This window comes from Camelus bactrianus, chromosome 25 (genome assembly GCF_048773025.1).
Source record: "Camelus bactrianus isolate YW-2024 breed Bactrian camel chromosome 25, ASM4877302v1, whole genome shotgun sequence".
Classification (NCBI taxonomy): domain Eukaryota; kingdom Metazoa; phylum Chordata; class Mammalia; order Artiodactyla; family Camelidae; genus Camelus; species Camelus bactrianus.
Window position 1 is genome coordinate 33,303,322 of NC_133563.1, and position 18,731 is coordinate 33,322,052.

Genomic DNA, 18,731 nt, shown 5'->3' on the forward strand with positions numbered 1-18,731 from the left:
GAATCACCAGAATCATTCTTCTCTCCCCGCTTCCCCTCTCCTCTTGTCCAACTTCATCAAGACCTAACAATTTGCAAGTCCCCAGACCTGAGCAATCACAAACGGAGGTGAAGGAGAACAAGGATGAAAAGCGAGGAAGGAAGGGAAGAGGTGAATCCCAATCAAGAGTAGGATTATCCCAAAAGATGGAAAGAGCCTAAGAACATAGGAGAATGCGCTCCCAGAAGGAGGTCCATGTGTGGGGCGGGGGCTCGGAAGACAGGCTGCAGATGCCCGGGGGACCTACTGCTGGATGAAGCTGGACACGCTGCCTCATCCTCAGGGCCCCCCTGCCCTGAAAATGAGAGGAAAGAATAGAATCCCCTCTACTGAGACATTGTGAGGGGTAAAGAGAGAATTCCCAAAAAGAACCCGGGTTAGAGTAAGAGTTCCACCCACTTGTTAGCTACTGTGATGATTCTGGATTTGACCGAGTGGTGAAGTGGAAGGACCCAGGGTTTGCAGTTTGATTGGCATGACTTTGAAGCCTGACTGACCAATTGCATAAATGATTCCAGGGAGGCAGTTGTTAATTTTGGAGGATGCTTACTACAGGGGAGAAGATGCAACCCAGCATTTGTTAAATTGTCTGCTATGTGTAAGCTCTCTGCTTGGTGACTGACATGAGTCCTAGCTTAAAATTTACCACCCTGACATGGTCTTCTTCGATACTATTATCTTCATTCTCTTTATTATTGATGTTATCATTTTCATTTTGCAGATCAGAAGACTGAGCCCCAAGGAGGCGATGTGGCTCTCCTGACACACACGGCCAGAGAGCCACATGAGGAGGCACTCGAACCAGCTCTGGGCATCTAGGAGACCCGTGTTGGTTCTGCTTTTGCCTCTGCTGATTTTCAAGGCTGACTCCTTCACGTCACAATAGTTACCTCCTCAGGGGGGCCTTTCCCAGTCACTCTTCCTGCGTAAGTCCCCCACGTCATTCTTTGTCACTGTGATGGGCTGATGGTATGGAAGGTCAGTTGAATCTGTTCACCACCATGAAGTTCTGGCATAGGGGCCAGAACTTGAACCAGACCACCTCTGCTGCCCCCACAGAGAGAGGTCGGCCACAGAAGAGCTGCTGGGCTGTGGGTGCAAAGAGGGGGAGAGGGCATGATGGGAAATGCGTTAGTAGTCAGAGTCAGAGGAACATTAAACTTTGATGCTACAAGCAAAAGGGAGCCATTGTAGGTTACGGAGCACCTATGCCATTAATTTCTGGTACATTCCCCCACACCCAAAGTCTGTTTGGCTGGAGTGAGAAGAGACTCACAAAGCAGGCTGAATAAAGCATTCAGACTTTTATTTAAACCAAGAGCAGAGGAGACCACCAATAGGTAGTCAGTAAAGAAGAAATGACCAGACTTGAATTTTTAGTGACCAGTCTGCATGCAGTGCAGAAAATGGACAAGAGAGAGGGCAGGAGGACAGTGAGAAGACCGTGGAGAAGAGGAGGGAGAGAGAAGCGGGGGAATCTGGAGGTACGTGGGAAAGGAAATCAACAGGAATTGCTGGCAGTCACTGTGGGGGCTGAAGGAGAGGGCAGTGGCCTCCAGGTGGAATAATGGAGAGGCCATTCAAGGAGATGGAGAACTCTGAAAGAGAACAAGATCTGGGGGCTTGGAGGAGGTAGAATAAAATTAAAGCTATTTGTAAGAGAAAGGAAAAAGATGCCAATGCAAAATAAGACCACAATAATCCTTTAATCAGAGTTTCATTATAAGGGCTCTTGGGCTAATTTGAGGGGCTGGTTATGAGAGCAAACTTGACATCGTGGAGAAACTATGCAGTGACTAACAACTGCTCCCCACACAGCCTCAGAGTCTCAGCTAATTGTAAAGCCCTGTGTCGGAGCAACTTCTCCAGCACCGAGCATCTGTTTGGAGTTTACTTGGAGTAAATCGTCACCATGTCATTAAAACTTAACAGCTTCTTCAGCAGAAGTGGGATTATTTCTTTGGAATATAATGTTCTAGTCCTCCCCATAGTTCAGGAAATCTAGAAGATAAATCATCAGTGAAAGAAGCAATTAATGTGGATCTTTTTTCTTTATCCACTTTATACAGTCTGATTTGGTGAGAAACCTAATCTTATTTCAAGGGAAACATGCTCTTACAGTCACAGTTACCATTTTCTGAGCCCCAACTGTGCGCCAGACACTTTATTACATAATATTACAATCTCAAGATTTCTGTAAGGTAGGTTTTTACAAATGAGGAAACTGAGGCTTAGAAAAGTTAAGTCAGTAGTGACTCTTCAGAAATTGAAATACTCTTTAATGAAAAAAGGAAAGAAAAGAGAAAAAACGTTAAGTCACTTGCTAAAGGCTATTACACGTCCATGGAGTTGAAAAGCTGAGTTCCAAAGTCTATGTCCTTCTTTCTATGCCCCTGAGGTATCAGCCCTTCTTTCATTCAAAGTGAAACAACAGAGCCAGAGTCGTCTTCAGATTAGCACAAGCAAGAAGCATCATGGTGCCTTGCTTAGTTAAAAAAAAAAAAAAAGAAGAAGAAGAAGAAGACAAATTCTGCTGTACACTTGGTTTCCAATTTAACACTTAATTAGCTGATGCCATCTGTGAAATGCAGCCTCCCAAACTAGTTCCCTCCTAGACTTTCTCATTGTTTACAGACGTACAAAGACAAAAAGTAGAAGTAAACCACTTCCATTCACTGAGTAACTGATGTGTGCCTGAAGGAATATTTGACATAAGAGTTAATATCCCCATTTTACAGGTGAGAAAATGGAGGCTGAAAGAAAGGTGAAATAACTTGACCAAGTCACATATACAAGCTAGTAAGGGAAGAGGTGAGAATTTCATTTCTTGTCTACTAAATCTGTTGTTGGTGACTGGGAAGTATGGGCAGGGCTTTGTTTTGTCCACAGGATGAAAAATCAAAGCATTTTCAGGCTATAAAATGCCATAGCGTGGATCTCAGTGACTTGTATTAATAAATGGACCTCTTGATTTTGCTGGCTTAAGCATTTTCTATCTATTCCCCTGAACAAACACAGTTTTGATTTGCTCTCAGCCCCCATAGGAGAACAGCATCTCAGACCAGTACAGATCACAAAGAAAATCAGTTGGTCAAAATTTGTTTACAGAACTGAGATTATTCTATTTATTTAAGAAGTCTTTATGAAGTATATTCTCTGTGCCTGGCCCTGTTTAAGGACTTCCAAATATTAACTAATTTCATCCTCATAACAATCTGATGAGGTAGTCACTACTGTAATCCCTTTTTTACAAATGAGGAAACTCGGGCACAGAGATGTTAAGTAACTAGCTGAAGCTCACACAGCTAAGAGAAGGGGACTCTTTAGATTATGGTCTCAACCATTATACTAAGTAACATTGTACTTGAACAAGGCTCAGATATTTCTTGGGCAGAAGCAGGGAGCAGGGGCTTCAGTACTGATTTTCCTTTTCCTGAGAACAGGGGGCCACCACTCATGAGCCCTGTCATATACTTTGTTCCTGCTCAGATGCTCAAAACACTTGCCTCTATTTGGGTCTACTCTAACAGGGCAAAGGTGAAAATCCCTGCCCTGCCACTAGAGGAGTCCCGGGAGGGCGCTGTCCATGCTGTTGGTGCTGATCATGAAGGAAGGATGCTGAAGGGAATTCACTGTGTACTGACCATACAATCTGCACCTCAGTGCTTTACTTATAACAGGGTGTTGATGATAAGGGTCGCACATTGTTTTAATCACTTTTCATGTAATAGCTCATTTAATTCTCACAACAGCCTATACAGTGGGGATGGAGTTTCCTCTGTTCTGTGGATGAGAAATCCAATATACTAAAAGGTTAAGTAACTAGTCCAAGGACACAGAGTTTAAAATGACAGAGTTGGGATCTGAATCCACTCATTCCATCTCCAGAACCTGCTCTCTTAGCCACTGTGCCTTCAGCTTTCATAGAGTAGCAAGGGCATATGAAACTGGTGTCATGTCATCTGATGTTCATAACAAGCCAGGCAGACAACTGCTTTTCCTCCCATGATACGGGTTAGAGAGCTTGGTTCAGAGCAGCCTGTTAGCTTGCACTAGGTCATGGGTACAGAGTGGGAGAGGCATGGTGTAAAATTCTGGGTATGTGACTTCAGAATTTGTGCTCCCTCTTTAACACCATGATGCCTCTCTGCCTCTGGACTCTCCACAGAAGCCATGTGCTCACATCACCTGAGTGAGGATACCAAACACCCAAAGCAGAAAAGAGAATTAACCTGAGTGCAAATCTGGTAAGTCAGCTCCAGATATTTAAGGTGAACTCTTTGACTACAGCACATTGCGAAGCCGTTGGGTCATGTTCCTTCCTCTGGATTAACTCTCCACCCCTTTCAACACTGTTCCCTGCACTGGGAGCTTGACGTCCAAGGGAATGCATCAGCTGGGCTTCCCCAGTCTCTGGCTTCGGTTTAGATTCAGCTGCTGGGAAGCACCTGCAGGAGATGAGAGGGTAGAAGAGTTGAGGGCAAGGTGCGCAGTACCCTGGCTCCTTCCGGGTCACATCGCTGTTTGGCAGGGGTTATGTTCCATGTGCCGCCACTGCTCCCACTCACTACAAGCTGTCTCCTACCTTTATGGCTCGCTCTCGCAGGTTCTTCAGACATAGATTGGCAAGGTTACCCACACCGCCTAACTCTTCCTTCTCAGTTTCCCTTTGCCCTGCACATAGCTTGTAGAGTCCCTTGATGAAGCTCTCTTTAATGACTCCTTCTGAGAGCACCGTTTGTTTCCTGCCAGGCTTCTAACCAATACGTAAAATGATAGAGGAGACCAAAGGAAACACAAAACTCACTCAAGCATGATAAGAGAAAACTCAGAATAATAATTTATTGAGCACTTCCTATGTGTTAGGGGCTGAGCTAAGCATTTTGAATGCATTAGCTCATTTCACACTCACAATTGGACTATCAAGTTGTCCTATTATTGCCCCCATTTTAGGATGAAAGGAGGCTTAGATTGTAAGTAACTCTCCAGGAACAAACAAGGTCATCACCTTGGTGATATTGAGGTTGGCAGTACATCTTTCCCTGCTCACTGATGAGCGTGGGTGCAGTAAGAAGGCCAGGGGATAGGAACCCAGCCTCCCAAGAGAGATCTCTAAGCTGGGGCCAAGCCCGTAGAAACGTCTTTAACACCTGCCTTTCATAAAGTTACCCTCCCTGGTTGTTTAAGGCACATTTCCATCCAACACTGACCTGAGCTGTAGCATCTACCTCATCCCCACAGAGGAGCTGTTTTCTGTCCAAGACACATCTCGTTCTGCCCACCCGGGGAAGCAGCCAGTCCTCCTGCCTCCCTTCCCTATCCTGATTCCTTGGACCAGCTGAATTCTAAGACGTGATGCAGTAAGGTAATGGGATTTCCATTTTCTTTATCCAGCAAAAAAATACACAACTCTATTATTTCTTTAAGGATTCTTTGTGAGTGCCCCTTGGAGTTTGGCTGTATGAGTAATGATACTTGCAGATGCCAGCGCCAACAGAGGCTGTCCACTGCCTACCAAATATCCACTGTCCCCTATTCCTTACTGAGGAATTCCACTTTTGCTGGAAATGCCAATATGCCCAGGTAAAACACAACATTTATCAGCTCTGCTTTTGCAGATAAGGGTGTCCCAGTCCAGTTCTGGTTAATGACACCTAAGCAAAAGCCATTAGATGGGGCTTCCAAGAATGCTCCTTAACAGCTGAGCAGATTCAACAGGTGACGGTCATTTTCCCTGTAGTCCCTCCCCTCCCCACCCTTTTCCTGCCTGGAGTGATATCAGATGCCCAGGGTGGAATGGGGACAACCCATTCTGCCATCCTATGGTGGGTGGAGCAGAAAGACTGAAGCAGCCTGGCTGATGACATCTGGTAGCCACTGCACCAGCCCTGGGCAGCCTATTTTGGGCTCCATGTGGGGTGAGACCAGGACACATCTGTTTGGTTAAGCAGCGACAGCTGCATTTTCTGTTCCACACCCCTTCTTCTGGTCTGCATGCCCAATCCATAGCTACTAGGCACACAAGGCTCACAAGCACATGAATTAAGGCTAGCATTATGAAGAACCAGTGTTAATGCTATTTGATTTTAATTAATTGAATTTGAATTTTAAAAAATGGAAGCGGTGTAAAATATGTTTCTATTAAACACAACTTTATAGTTTAAGTAGGACCACATTTTGCCCTGTTGAAAATTTTGCTTCTGGATGGAGATGTGCTATAGGTGCAAATACACACCAGATTTCAAAGCTGTAGTATAAAATTTTTAAAATGTAAAGTATCTCATGAATATTAAAAAATTATTGATGACATGTTGAAATACTAGTCTGGATATGTAGGGTCGAACCAGCTTATTAAAATAAATTCCGCCTGTCTCTTTCCACCTTGTTAATGTGGCTGCTAGAAAATTTAAAATTCCGCCTGTGGCAAATGTTCTATTTCTGTGGGATGGCACTGCTTTATGGATGCTCCGCCCATTCTGTGCCCACTGAGTGGGTGCCAGTTCTGTGCTAAGCACTTTATATACATCTATTTCATGGAGATCGTACAGGAACTCTTTGTGATGAAAGACATTGCCTTCATTTTACAAGTGGGGAAAGGGAGGCTGGAAGAGGCTGCTTGGCCCAAAGCACCCAGCTTATTAGGGGCAGACTCATGGCTCTGCTTGGTTCCTCTGCTGGCGGTTCCAACCATTACATGCTCGAGGGTAACTTACCGTGTAGAACTGTGCTCAGATTACTGTGGTACATCTCAGTTGCTGCAGTTCTGCAGACCTGTTACCAGCGAATGTGGAAGGAAGACCAGGAGAGAATCGATTACCCGGATAAGATTTGACAGAGGAATCTGGAACTTCCCCCACCTACCATCTGCCATGGGAGGCTGGGTCCAGAACATCAAGGTTGCCTGAGTATCCCTGGCACCCGACTCCCCTCCCCTATGAACAGCAAGCGAGAGATTTTGAGGTGTTATATATCACCCAGGCACAAATCCGGACAGCGTAGCAATGAGGGCTGAGATTTGCGAGAAGGCTAGTGCCATGTTATATGGAACCCAGAGAATAAAATCCACAGAGATATTAAGGAAGTCTGCAGACAGGATGCCTTCAAAAGTCCTCATTTGCTTTGAGAAGAAATGTTTTCTCAGGTACTCCAACCTACATGAGTATACAACTTCAATTTGAGGTCCATTTTTCTTCCATTTTTTGTTAAGATTATCTCTTCACTATTTTTTTAACTACAGAAAAACACAAGCACAAGCTGGCATTTTTATATGAGACCTGGATGTGTTTACTTTTGCAGTGGACTCTAAAAATGTCATCACCCTCTTGGTAGCTGTTTGGACACTAAAGGTACCTTGACACTTCCAAAAATATTTTGTTTGTGATCATTTTGCCCAACTCAGACATGTGGGGTTTTATTGCAAAGTATTCTGCTAATGTGGACGGAATTGTTTTGTGTGTATCTCTAGGCATACTGACAAGAAAGAGCGGGTTAGGAGATGGACAGAGATCTTTTCACTACTGCAGCAATAATGTTTTACATTTCAACAGCGCCTTTCAAATCACAGCATCTTATAAAGCACCAGAGGTCGTGATAACTTATGCATTGTTGAAATATATAGCAAGTGCTTTGGCAGTCCAGCATCACATATCACCCTTTTGGTCCAGGAAGCAGAGGATGGAGGGCTGCTGTTGCGTAGAGGGAAACAATAAAACACATTTCTGTGATGGTTATATCTGGGAACTTTTCAGAGCACTTTTCAGGGCTTTCTCTGCAAATCTTTATTGTTCTCATCGGATCTCAATAAAATAGGAAGAGAACAGCTGCTATTAGCGACCCTTTTACAAGCTCAGAAATAGAGACGAAGAAAGATTTGGATGTTGAAAAGGTTACCAAGTCAGGCAGTGATGGGGTCAACTACAGAGTCCCTGTTCCCTCTTCTCCATGGTTCCTCTGTCCCCACCTGACGGTGCCACAGGGCAGCCAGCCAACCCTGGGCATGTCAATTCTTGTCATTTTCCACTACTATTTTCTCGAGTGCTGATCTTTGAAATAGGGAAAGACTGAGCACAGAGAAAATCCTTCCTTCAAGCTTTCCTTATTCTCTTGCTCTCTCTCCTATTCTCTGTGTCTTTTGCTATCTCTTCCTTTTTTGTTTTCTCCTTCTTTGTCTTCTTTTTCTCCCTCCTTCCCTATTTCCCTTCCTTTTTCCCCCTTTCTTTATCTTCTACCTTTTTCACTTGCTTTCACCTAAGATCATACGTCACTGTCCCCTTTCCTGGGAACAAGGTAAAATCCTAGTTCAGGTTCCCTTTTGGTGGAGATCAAGTCCAACCCAGGAGGTTGCCAATCGGCTTCCACGTGAATGGGGGGCATGTGCTTTCACACTTAGCCACTAGGGGGTGCCTGCGCGATATCTGTGGTTTTACTAGTTGCTGGAAGAAAAGTCCCGGGATGGCTCCCTTCTTGGAGAAAGAAGTAAGTGGGCTAGAGGAACCGGAGTTTCCATCCACCAAATAGCAAGAGAAGGAAATAGACCTGCAGGAAACATGGATACAGAGACAGGGTAGGTGTCTTCAGGTATGTGAGTGACTGGGCTGAAAGGTCTGATTCTATTCATTCTTAGACATGGCTGGAGTGCGTGTGTGTGTGTGCGTGTGTGTGTGTGTGTGTGTGTGTGTGTGTCCAATTCTCCACTTAATACTTTCAGGTCACTTAAATGTTCTGAGCAACAGTTTCTTCATCTCTAAGAACTAGTGACTTGTGAGCCGGCTGATCTCTGTGGTTGCTTCCAGTTGTTTTTCTACATCTTGAATGCAGGAGGTTTTGGAAAGTTGATTGAATAAAACAGGAGAGAGACACTAAGAGGCTGGCCAGTCCTCAGTGGAGACGTTTCCGATTTATGGATGGGCTTTGAACTTTGCAAAGGCTCCCAACTTCTTGGAGCTTCTGCGTGTCCTCCTCTGCACGTGCTAAGCCTTTTCAGTCATACTCAAGGTTTGAAAGCGCATTTCCTGCTGTGACTGACTGGATCCAGGGATCACAGCAAACATTCGTGGTGTCTCTCTCCCCGACACAGAAATGACTGATTTCTAGGTAAGGCTGTGCCATCTTTTGGTGCCTGTCTTACATGACAAACTCATTTATCTCAGGCAGCTGGGAGGTGGTGATTTGGGGGAGTGTACTTCAGGAGAAATGGACTTGAACGAGTGTTGAGTGCTCGCTGTGAACGGACCTCCTGAAGGGGCGCTGGGGTTGTGGAGGTGAGCAGGCTCTGAGGACAGTGTGGTGACAGAGGGGTCCACAGGGGACCGGAGCCTGGTATGTTAAGTGCATACAGGAGCACAAACACTGCTGGTGGAGTGGAGAGGAGGGAAGAGTCCAGAAAGCTTTAAACGCCGTCACTGCCTATGACGAGCTTAAGGCTCCAGTTTAAACCTCACAAAGTCCTAGAAGGCAGGTTATTTCCTCTCCTTGTGCTCAGAGACATCAAGTAGTTCACTCAGGATCGTGCAGCTAGAAAGCAGGAGAGTTGGGAGCCACGTCGAGGTCTCTCTGGCCCTCCAGCCAATCATATTTGGACACATCCCCCATGGCACTGCCAGGTCTCAGGGTAACTGGGATGGGGCCCACCTTTCTTAAACAAAAGGCATAGGAAGCTTCCAGTGTGAGCAGCAACCCAGGACAAGAGTGACAGCGGCCTCACAGGCACTCTTCACATTTGTGTGTCCTCTGATGACATGGAGTTGCTGTGGCTGGCTGAGTCTGACCCACAGCAATAAGTATCACAGAGGCCAAGGAGGTGTCTGTCTTGTTTGTCCAGAGCTAGGAGTTGGGGGAGCCGAGCAGGTGGGGATTCCAGTACACAGTACCACGTAGTGCTTGGCTGGGTGGCAGCGCAATTCCTGAGATGGCCCAGTGAGATTGAGTGAGATTGGTTTGGGAAGTGCCCTCTGTCTCTGGGGCTAAGAGCTGGATCCCTGACCTGTGGATGCAAGAAAAAAGGGTAGCCAGAGTTTCTTATTGAAGCTTAGGGCCTCTGGTCCAGGGCGGACACAAATCATGCAGGTGGAGTAAATGGCCCAGTGACTCTGGCCTGAAGAGGTTTTGGGGAAGTCTGTTCTGTGAGTGGTTAGTCCGTTGTGCCCAGAGCAGTGCCTGCACCTTGCATGTGCTCACTGTGTACCTGGAGAGACCTCTGTCTGGCCTGGAAGTCATTAGAGACTGAGCACTTCCTTCAACTGCTTGAAGAAAAATCACCACCTTTCCCAACACCCGGAGTTCTCACCTTCAAAGAGATCAGAGGGTTAATGCTGGCAGGCTGGCCATCCCAGAAAGACCATCAGGGTCTGCAGTAAGGCGAGGAGGGGCCCCGCGGTCCAAGGCTCAGCCAGGTTGGTGGGTGGGGACAATTTCCTGAGCATCTCACAGAGACATTCGTCTCCTCCCTCCCTGGAGGACCCTGCATGGATACTCGTGGAGCTGTGCACCTGCCCTCTTGGAAGGTTCCGGGAGAAGGAGGGTCCGAAGCAGAAGATTCAGTGCCTTTTCTGTCAGCTTCCCTGTGTACAGCCCTCCTCCCCAGCTGCTGGTGAGACGGGTCTGCCAACTGTTTGAATGTGGGAGGGACAGAGCCAGTCGAGTGTCCCAGACTGCTACCTGGGATGGCAGAACAGTGAAGGGAGGGAGAGGAGGCTTTAGAGTCGGGGGTGGGGTGGGGAGGGAGTGCTGGGATCCCTTACTGACAGCGGTTGGACTTAAGCAAGGTAGCACAGTGCTCTGAGCCTTGGTTTCCTCATTTGTGAGTGGTGATACGTAGTATCTTCCATACAGGGTGTTGAGAGAACTGAAAACAGTGGTTGCAAAGCCCCTGGCATCCTGCCTGGCACTTAGTAAATGCTTAATAAAAACAGCAATTACTCAAGGTCTGGACTGTCACTGGGGCAGAAAGTCTGAGCGAAAAGGAAACTCTAAGACCACATGGTGAGGAGAGCAGCTGAGCATCTGGTCCCCATTCTCCTCTCCTGGGGCGCGTCTTCCTTACGTGTCCCAGACTCTCTCCTTCTTTCTTCCTTCTTCAAAAAGTGGCTGTCAGGGGCTCACGCCCTAGAATGTAAGTTCTGTGATGTAGGAATAGAAGCCAGAGGTATGTGCATCCACTTTAATGGTAAAGGAAGAAGCATTTGCCCACAATTCCTTCCAACTGCCCTCCAGGGCTGCTAGCATGACCTGGGTTTTGGACATACGGACTCCGAAGCTCAGAGCGGTTATTTAGTGGTGGGTGCACAGTGGGTCAGGGAGGAGCTGGGGCTGTAGCCATCCACACTGTTGTCTGTCCTGCCACACCCTGGGCCCCGGGCAGAAACAGAGGTATATTGTCCCAAGTCCTTAACTGAGTCCGCTGGGGCGAGGCACATCCCACCAACTCTGTCCCGGGGAGCTACAGCCGGAGGGAAGGAGAGGTTCAGAGGACCCAGAGAGCAACCATGCCAAGGGGGAAAACCCAACAAAGAAGAGCTAAATATTTACTACGTCCTGAAGACTGTTTGGGGGATTTTGTTATTTGACACATTTAATCTTCACAAATCTCTTATGAAATAGGTCCTTTTATTATTGCCACTTTCCAGATGAAGAAACTGAGGCACAGAGAGGTGAAGTAACCTGCGCAAGATATACAGCTAGGGAGCAGCAGAGCCAGGATTCTAAATTCACACTGTTCGGTTCCAGAGGCCATGCATTTAACTGTCTCATCTGACTGCCTCTTGCAAGTTTAGATTCAGAGAGGCGTGAAGAAGATTCTTACAGGTACTCTGAAATGGCACCACACCTGGAGCCGGGGCAGCCTGGTGGGGGAGCTTAAGAATGAGGGAAGCTGTACTGCCGGCTGGGATTTAGCTTAGAGCGCCTTCATTTCCACTCCAAGTGTCTTTGGGCGTAGAGCTGCCTCCATCTGCATCAGAAATACAGGCAGTTGCCTGGGGGACTGGAGGAAGATTCACTCCCAGAGGAGTGGCATGCCAACGGCTTATTCCTGGTGCCCCCACACCTGTCCCAATGCACTGGGTGCTGGGGACCCTTGCTCATAAGACAAAACTCTAGCCCTGTCCGTGAGATGATCTCCCTAAGTAAGGCCTGACCAGCGCTGGTGGGACGCAGAGCAGTAACCAGTTTTGCTGTGGAAGTCCTGGAAGGCTGTCTAGGGACAGTGACATTAAGGCTAGCACTTGAGGGGGGGACTCGGTGGGGGGAAAGGCAGGACAGACTCGGGGTCCTTGGCCTGATGGGGGACATTTACTCCCATTTACTCCCAGGCGGGGAATCTGAAAACGGCCTGATGGAGGATGTGTTGGGGATGGGGGGGCGGAGAGGGACAGAGGACATCAGCACCCACGCGCGTCCAGGGGAATGTCCCCGAGAGGGGACGGGCTCAGGGCGCAGTTCCCCCTCCGCATCCGGCCACAGCCAGTTTATGCGCGAAGAGAATGACAACCCGGCGGCAAGAGGGGATGACAGCGCCGACCTGAAGGGCACGCGCTTTTATGTAATCGACCTCGGTACCGAGGGTCCCCGCGGATGGCGCTCCGAGGCCGGGAGGCGCGGAAGGAGGACGGCGCGCCCGCGTTATTTCCTAGCAAATAGGAGCGAGAGCAAAACAAAATAAGTTAGGGGAGTCCAGAGAGCTTTGAAGAGGGTGGCTCGCCCCGTTGCCTTTCCCCAGAGCCCGCTGCGGCCAGTCCGGGCGCTGCTCTCGGTCCTCTCTCCACGCCCGGCCGCTGACCCGACCCGGGGGCCGAGCGCGCAGCCCTCCTCCCGGGATCGCTCGCTGGGTGACCTTGGACGAGCCGCTTGACCTCTCTGGGCCTCAGTTTTCTGGGCTCTGCGTCTGGTAACGCGGTAGCAGCGTCGCGGGGCTCCCCTCGCGCCCCCAGGCTGCGGGCGAGCGCGAGGCAGGCGGGAGGTACCGGGACGCCGCTCAGCCCGGAGAGGCCCCACCAGGCGGCGCGGCGGGCGGCCGGAGAGGCGCGGGGCGCAGCGCGCAGGCGCGGCGGGCGGGGCCGGGCGCTCGGCGCGGCCGCTCAGAGAGCGCGGGGCTGCGCGCGGCGTGCGGGTCGCGGCTGAGCTGGGTGCCGGCGCCGGCTGGCGGGGCTCGCCCGGGACTGCCTCAGGCTCGCTGAGCGCACTGCCGGCCCGGCCGGAGGGCCCGCCTGACCGCGCCGGCCCGCGCCCGCTCCCCCTCGGCCCGTGGAGGGAGCGCGGGGGCCGCGTCCGGGAGGCAGCGGCCGCCAGCGCGGGGCTGTCGGCGGCCACCCCCCGGGGACCCGGGCTGCGCGGCGGGTTCCTGCCCCGCGCTGCCGCTGCCGCTGCCGCCGCCGCCGCCGCCGGGCCGACCTCCGGGCTTGGCTCCGCCGCGCCCGGGCCGCCGCGTCTGGCCCGGGTTCCGCGCCGCTGGGGCGCGGGCGGGGTCGGGGGTTGCGGGGCGGCTGCTGCCCGCCCGCCCGCCTCGAGTCCGCGTCCCGGGCCCGGGCGGCCGGCGAGCATGGAGGAGAAGTACCTGCCGGAGCTGATGGCGGAGAAGGACTCCCTGGACCCCTCCTTCACGCACGCTCTGCGGCTGGTGAACCAAGGTGAGGGCGTGCGCCGCCGGCCGTTAACTGTCGCCCGCGGCCGTTGGGGGCCCGGGGAGTGGCGGTCCGGGGGGCTCGGGGCCCGGGGAGCGTCGGGACCGGGTAGAAATTCGGGGGCTTGGGAGGCGGAACTGTGGGGCAGGCCCGCAGTTGACCTCGGGGCGACTGGAGGAGACCCAGGTAGCAATCTGGGGGCATTTGGGTGGGGACCTAGGAGAATACGGGACACCTGGGGAAAGCGGAGATGGGTGTGCACTTGGGAGGCTCGGGAAGGAGGAAGGCTGGGGCGTTTGGATGAGACTTGAAGGATACCTTTGGGGACTCGAGGATACCCAAGGGAAACTACTGAGTGGGGGGCGGCGGACATCTGGGGGCTTTGTTGGGGCGGGGGTTGAATGATCTCATTGGAGGGGAGAGTAGGGTGGTGTAGGGGGAACTCGGGGAATTAGTGCATTTGGTTTGTCTAAGGAACTGAAGAAAGAGCTGGAGGAAAATGGAAGGACTTGAGAAGATCAAATGCAGAAGAGGTGAAGGGAACAGGTGCTTGGATTGTTGGTGAAGTTTGAGGGCCTTGGAGGCGGTTTGGGGGTCAGACCTCAGGCAGTTTAGAGGAGGAGGACCAGCGGTCCCAGTGGGCAGAGCCCAATTTTCCCTCCCACTCCTCCCTTTCTGTCGGGTCCAGGCTCCAACCGCCTTGATAAGGCAGTCTGCTCTCCCTGGGGGTGGGCAACTCACGCCAAGCCTTGCAGGCTGGCCCTCGGGGGGTCATTAGGGGAGAAGAGGCCCACATAAGGGCCCCCTCCTTTGCTTGCCTGTCCTCTCTTTGGGGAGCTCTGGGTGGGTCACCCTCATTGGTGGCTGGCTGGGAGTTCAGAACTCTGGCCAAGGAGTCCTTGCCTCCTGTGCCATTTGAGCACTGCTCTCGCCAGCTCAGGGTGTGAACCGCCCTGGCAAGTACAAGACTGAGGATACAGGGGTGGATGGAGGCGTGCCTGCCCCGGACAGCATTCCCTGGCTCAGTCCTCCTCCGGCTTCCTGAGTAATCTTCTGGGATGGACGGTAAATTAAGCCTGCCTTCCCGGGAGCAGCCCTTTATTCCTCCTGTATCTGGAATACGTGTTTCAGATAAAGACGGGTCTGGGAGCTGCGGGTCTGCTTTCTCTCTGGGTGATGGCTGAAACATTATCTGGTCAGATCTGTTACCTTTTGCATGAATCACTGTGCCTTGACAATCTGTGGTTCCGAGTTAAGTTGGGTCTGCTGATCTTAATGCTCGCCCTGGCTCTTTTATTGTTGAAAGTGAAAGATGAGGCAGACATATTCTGTGTGTATATAGATATCTATATTTTAGAACAGCGACCCCGGTATTTGCGTCTTGCTACCAGTTCTTCAGAGTAGGGTGTGTGTGTTGTTAACTGAGGTTGCTGGTGGAGAGTCCCCAAGAATTTAAGCATGATATTTGATTTGTTGAACAGAGATCAGTTCACAGAGCTTTCCCATTTCATTTTAATTGTGGGCTTATTTTTATTTCTTTAATAAAATGGGCTTGTGAAAAAGTAATGGGCGTGCATCAAAGCAAGAGGGATTTTAAGTTTTATTGCCGTGCTCTTCTGAGCATTCCTACAGTTAGGTTTATACTCCTTGCTCTTTGTGATTTACATATATCTTTTGTTGCCTGCTGGGCTGTCATCTCTGTGAGAGAGATTTCTTTGTATGTTGTGTGAGGTCATTGGCATTGGAAATATTCTGGATTGTGGAATCTAGTGCATTTTTCTTAATAAAGAAGCTGAATCACAGGTTAGGTTGTACTCAATTAAGAAAGCATAGTGAGTTCTTTTATTTGACAAGTCAGAATTATTTTTCTGTGCCATGTTGCTGTAGTACGTTCATTCTGCTCATACATTAAAAATTCTTTTGGTTTTTGTGTTTTTACTAGTGGTACTGGCTTCCAGTTATTTGAGAGGTATTGGGTTTAGTGTTGCCATTTAGTGTTTTTTTTTATGTACTATAAACTTGATTACCTTACTTTTCCATCGAAAACGTAATTCTTGTAAGAAGCACATTTCTTATAGTGAACAGTTATGTGGAGGAGGAAAGAAGAGCTGCTCAGAAGCTCTCATTACTGTTAATTTAGATGACTTCCGACCAGAATGTTTTCCCCCTGAACCATAGGCTGGGATCTAGAGTGCAAAGCCCTATCATTTAAAATATTAATTATGCTCTGTTATGTAACTCCAAAGTTACATCTCTAAAACAATGTCTTAAATCTGAATTTGAATGGTTATTAGGAAGCTTTGATTTTAACTCTGATAATCTCTTGTGATTGGCTAGACGAAAGCACTTTTATACTTTTTTTAGCTACAGTTTTGACTGTTTGCCTCTCAAGAAGGCACCTGTTTTTTCAGATGTTCTGAATCTCGCTGCTGGGATCGGTATTTGGGCACTAACTTGCAAGGTGCTGGGGTGTCAGCAGTGCGCACCCATATTTATTGTGGGCTGGCGTCCGATAGATAGACCTGGTGATTGTCACCTCCAAATGGTAACAGTGCCGCAGTTTGCAAGGTGTTTTAAAGTTGCCGAGGCTCGTTGGGCACACGCTGTCTATTTCTGTCCCCTCGATTGCACCCTAGTGAGGCAGACGTTGATGTCTCCATCTTTCAGGGTGGGGGCGGAGGAGCACACGTATGCGAGCTCCTGGGTAACCGAGGGTTAATTTGAACTTGGGTCTTTGGTCTCAGGAGGCCATTGTTCTCATGACTTCTGCCATCCCCCAAAGATGGAACCAAAACACTTCACTCACTGATTTGAAACCCTGTAGAAATCCATACAACTAATATGCTTGTGTCCTGTTGACTCATCTTGATTTTCTAAAAAAGTTGCTCTCTGTGCTTGTCTAGTGGTCGTCTTTAAAGCAGTAAACATCCACAGTAGATTTATCCTAGAGGATTTTAGTGCTCAGATCAAGAGGCATTTGTAAGCTAAAGCCCTCTGGTGACCAATATATGACTTTAGTAATCAACACATTATGATAATGAAACAGTTTATAAATGAGGTGTAGTCATTCTTTAAAAATTCAGTGTTTATAAACGTTGATCAGCTTTCTAGTAATCTGTAAGTAAGAATTTCAGCTGGGATCACATCAAGACGCCAGTGTCTGTGCTGACATAGTTCGGCTTTTACACTTTGTCCAGGCTTGTGTTTCATGGTGGCATTAGTTCCTGACTTTATTTTCTCAGGATGGTTGGGTCTCCTTTCCCTCACCCCCCAAATATTGAGTGCTTTTGTTTCTCCACCCAAAGTAATGGATGATGTTTAATTGCTCTTAAAACCGAACCAAATAAAACAGGTCTTGCTGTCCCCCCGCCCTGCCCCCAGCACACCAGGGCCTGTGGAATGAGTTGACTTTGCAGTTCTTGCCAAGGAGGTTAATTGGAGATGAAAGTAGCATTCCGTGTTTTCTGTTATACTTGCTAGTATGGGATGTGCTGACTCTTACTGAAAAACATCTTCAGAAATGTCTTACGCATTATAATTTAATCCAGTTCTCTGGTATTGCTTTGGATGGTTTTCAGTCCAAGCCAAGTAACCATTAAATAAGATTACATAACCCTGTATTTTTAATTATCTGATATAATATATGGATTGGTGACTGGTTCACTGCCAAGTTATATTTAGTGATTGGTTACAAGAGGAAGTGGAGCAGAGGATTCAAGATTACGGTGATCTATTTGTGTTCAGATACATTTCTTTGTTGGTATTTCAAAACATGTATTTTTCGTATTGCATCAGTTTCTCTAATAATAGGGTTCTTAGCGCTACTCAGGACATACGTGAGGGGTAAATGTGGTAAAGGAAGGATCACTATCTTGCCTTACATGCTTCTCTTTGTGCAACAAAACTTAATGGCTTAGAGTTTCATTTTTGGGAACCTCTTTTGGAATTTTTTTTTATTTCCTTGAGTGTTGTCAGGCGTGTAAAGTAAGAGAGAAGAGTGAGAATGAAAACTGCAGAATTATGTTTAGGTGTGGTGCCTTCGTGCCCCAGCGTGCAGTCCTCTGCTTCATCCAGAGAAAGACGTGGTTGGTAGTTTGTAATCGTTTTTCTTAGGGTTATCAGGTTTTGTGTTTGTAAGAAAATGAATGTGATGACTCACATTTTTAGATAAGGCATTTCTGCGTTTTCTGTAATGTGTTATGACTCAAAGGGATCCAGCGATTGAGAAGTACTATGTTGTGGTGTCTGGACATCAGGAGCAGGTGCATTGAGAGTCTACCACGCATGGCACGTGCGCTGGTCCTGGAGGTGGAGAGGAAAGCAGTCTCTGCTCTCGAGGACCTCCTGCCCTCTCTGCATCAGAATGAGTGAGCCCTCTCCTTTCCAAGTCCTTCCACCATCATTTTGAAATATTTAGTGACTGGGTGGTTTAGATTTAATATCAGTCTAGGAACATTTTCAAGGTACTTCTCCGTGCCCGGTCACGCCTGTGATCTCACTGCTGGTAACCGCTCAGAAAGGTTGGTGCTGTTAGCCTAATTTTTCAGTTGTAGAAGCCGAGACTCCAGCCACTAGAGTGGCCGACCCAGAATGGCACCCTTTGAAATGTCCGAGGGAGTGTTCTGGGTTTATTCTTGTCCAAGCCTGTTCTTTACCATATCACACTGAGCCTCGGATATATAGAGGGTGAGACTGTGTGATGGTACAATTTGTTAGTGACCGAAGCAGGATTAAAACTCTGGCCTCTTATGTGCAGTTTGTTCTTTTCTCTCTGGCCTGTGCTGGGATTGGAAGATGAGTTATACCGCACCCATGTTACACTTTGTCCTTCACGGCTCTGCCGGAGGTCTCCCCTCTGACTCCTCCCCCAGACGCAGAGCGCCCGCTTCCTGTCTCCCGAGGCCCGCGGCGCCTGCTCTCTGACGGTGTGGTCCTCACCAAACTGTCTGGTCGGCGCTCTTCGTCTTCCCTGGGAAAGGGGGCTGCTTGGGAGGCGAGGCTGGTCTCACACCTCTCTGTCTTCAGCACCTCGTAGAATTCTTGGTGCGTAGCCCTCGCAAGCTCCAGCCTTCGCTT

At 48.8% G+C, this 18,731-nt stretch overlaps 1 protein-coding gene across 2 annotated transcripts in view; it reads left to right on the top strand.

Moving 5' to 3' along the window:
* The first annotated feature begins 13,119 nt into the window (after positions 1 to 13,119).
* The window catches only part of KHDRBS3 (KH RNA binding domain containing, signal transduction associated 3), a 139,717-nt gene continuing 134,105 nt past the window's right edge, over positions 13,120 to 18,731 (top strand). Inside the window, exon 1 of one of the 2 annotated variants that reach the window (XM_074353124.1) lies at positions 13,120 to 13,661. In XM_074353124.1, coding sequence (XP_074209225.1) covers positions 13,574 to 13,661 — 88 coding nt within the window. In that variant the 5' untranslated portion in view covers positions 13,120 to 13,573. Of the gene's footprint in view, positions 13,662 to 14,582; positions 14,721 to 18,731 lie in introns of those variants that run through there. The other variant, XM_074353125.1, reaches the window with a different exon arrangement.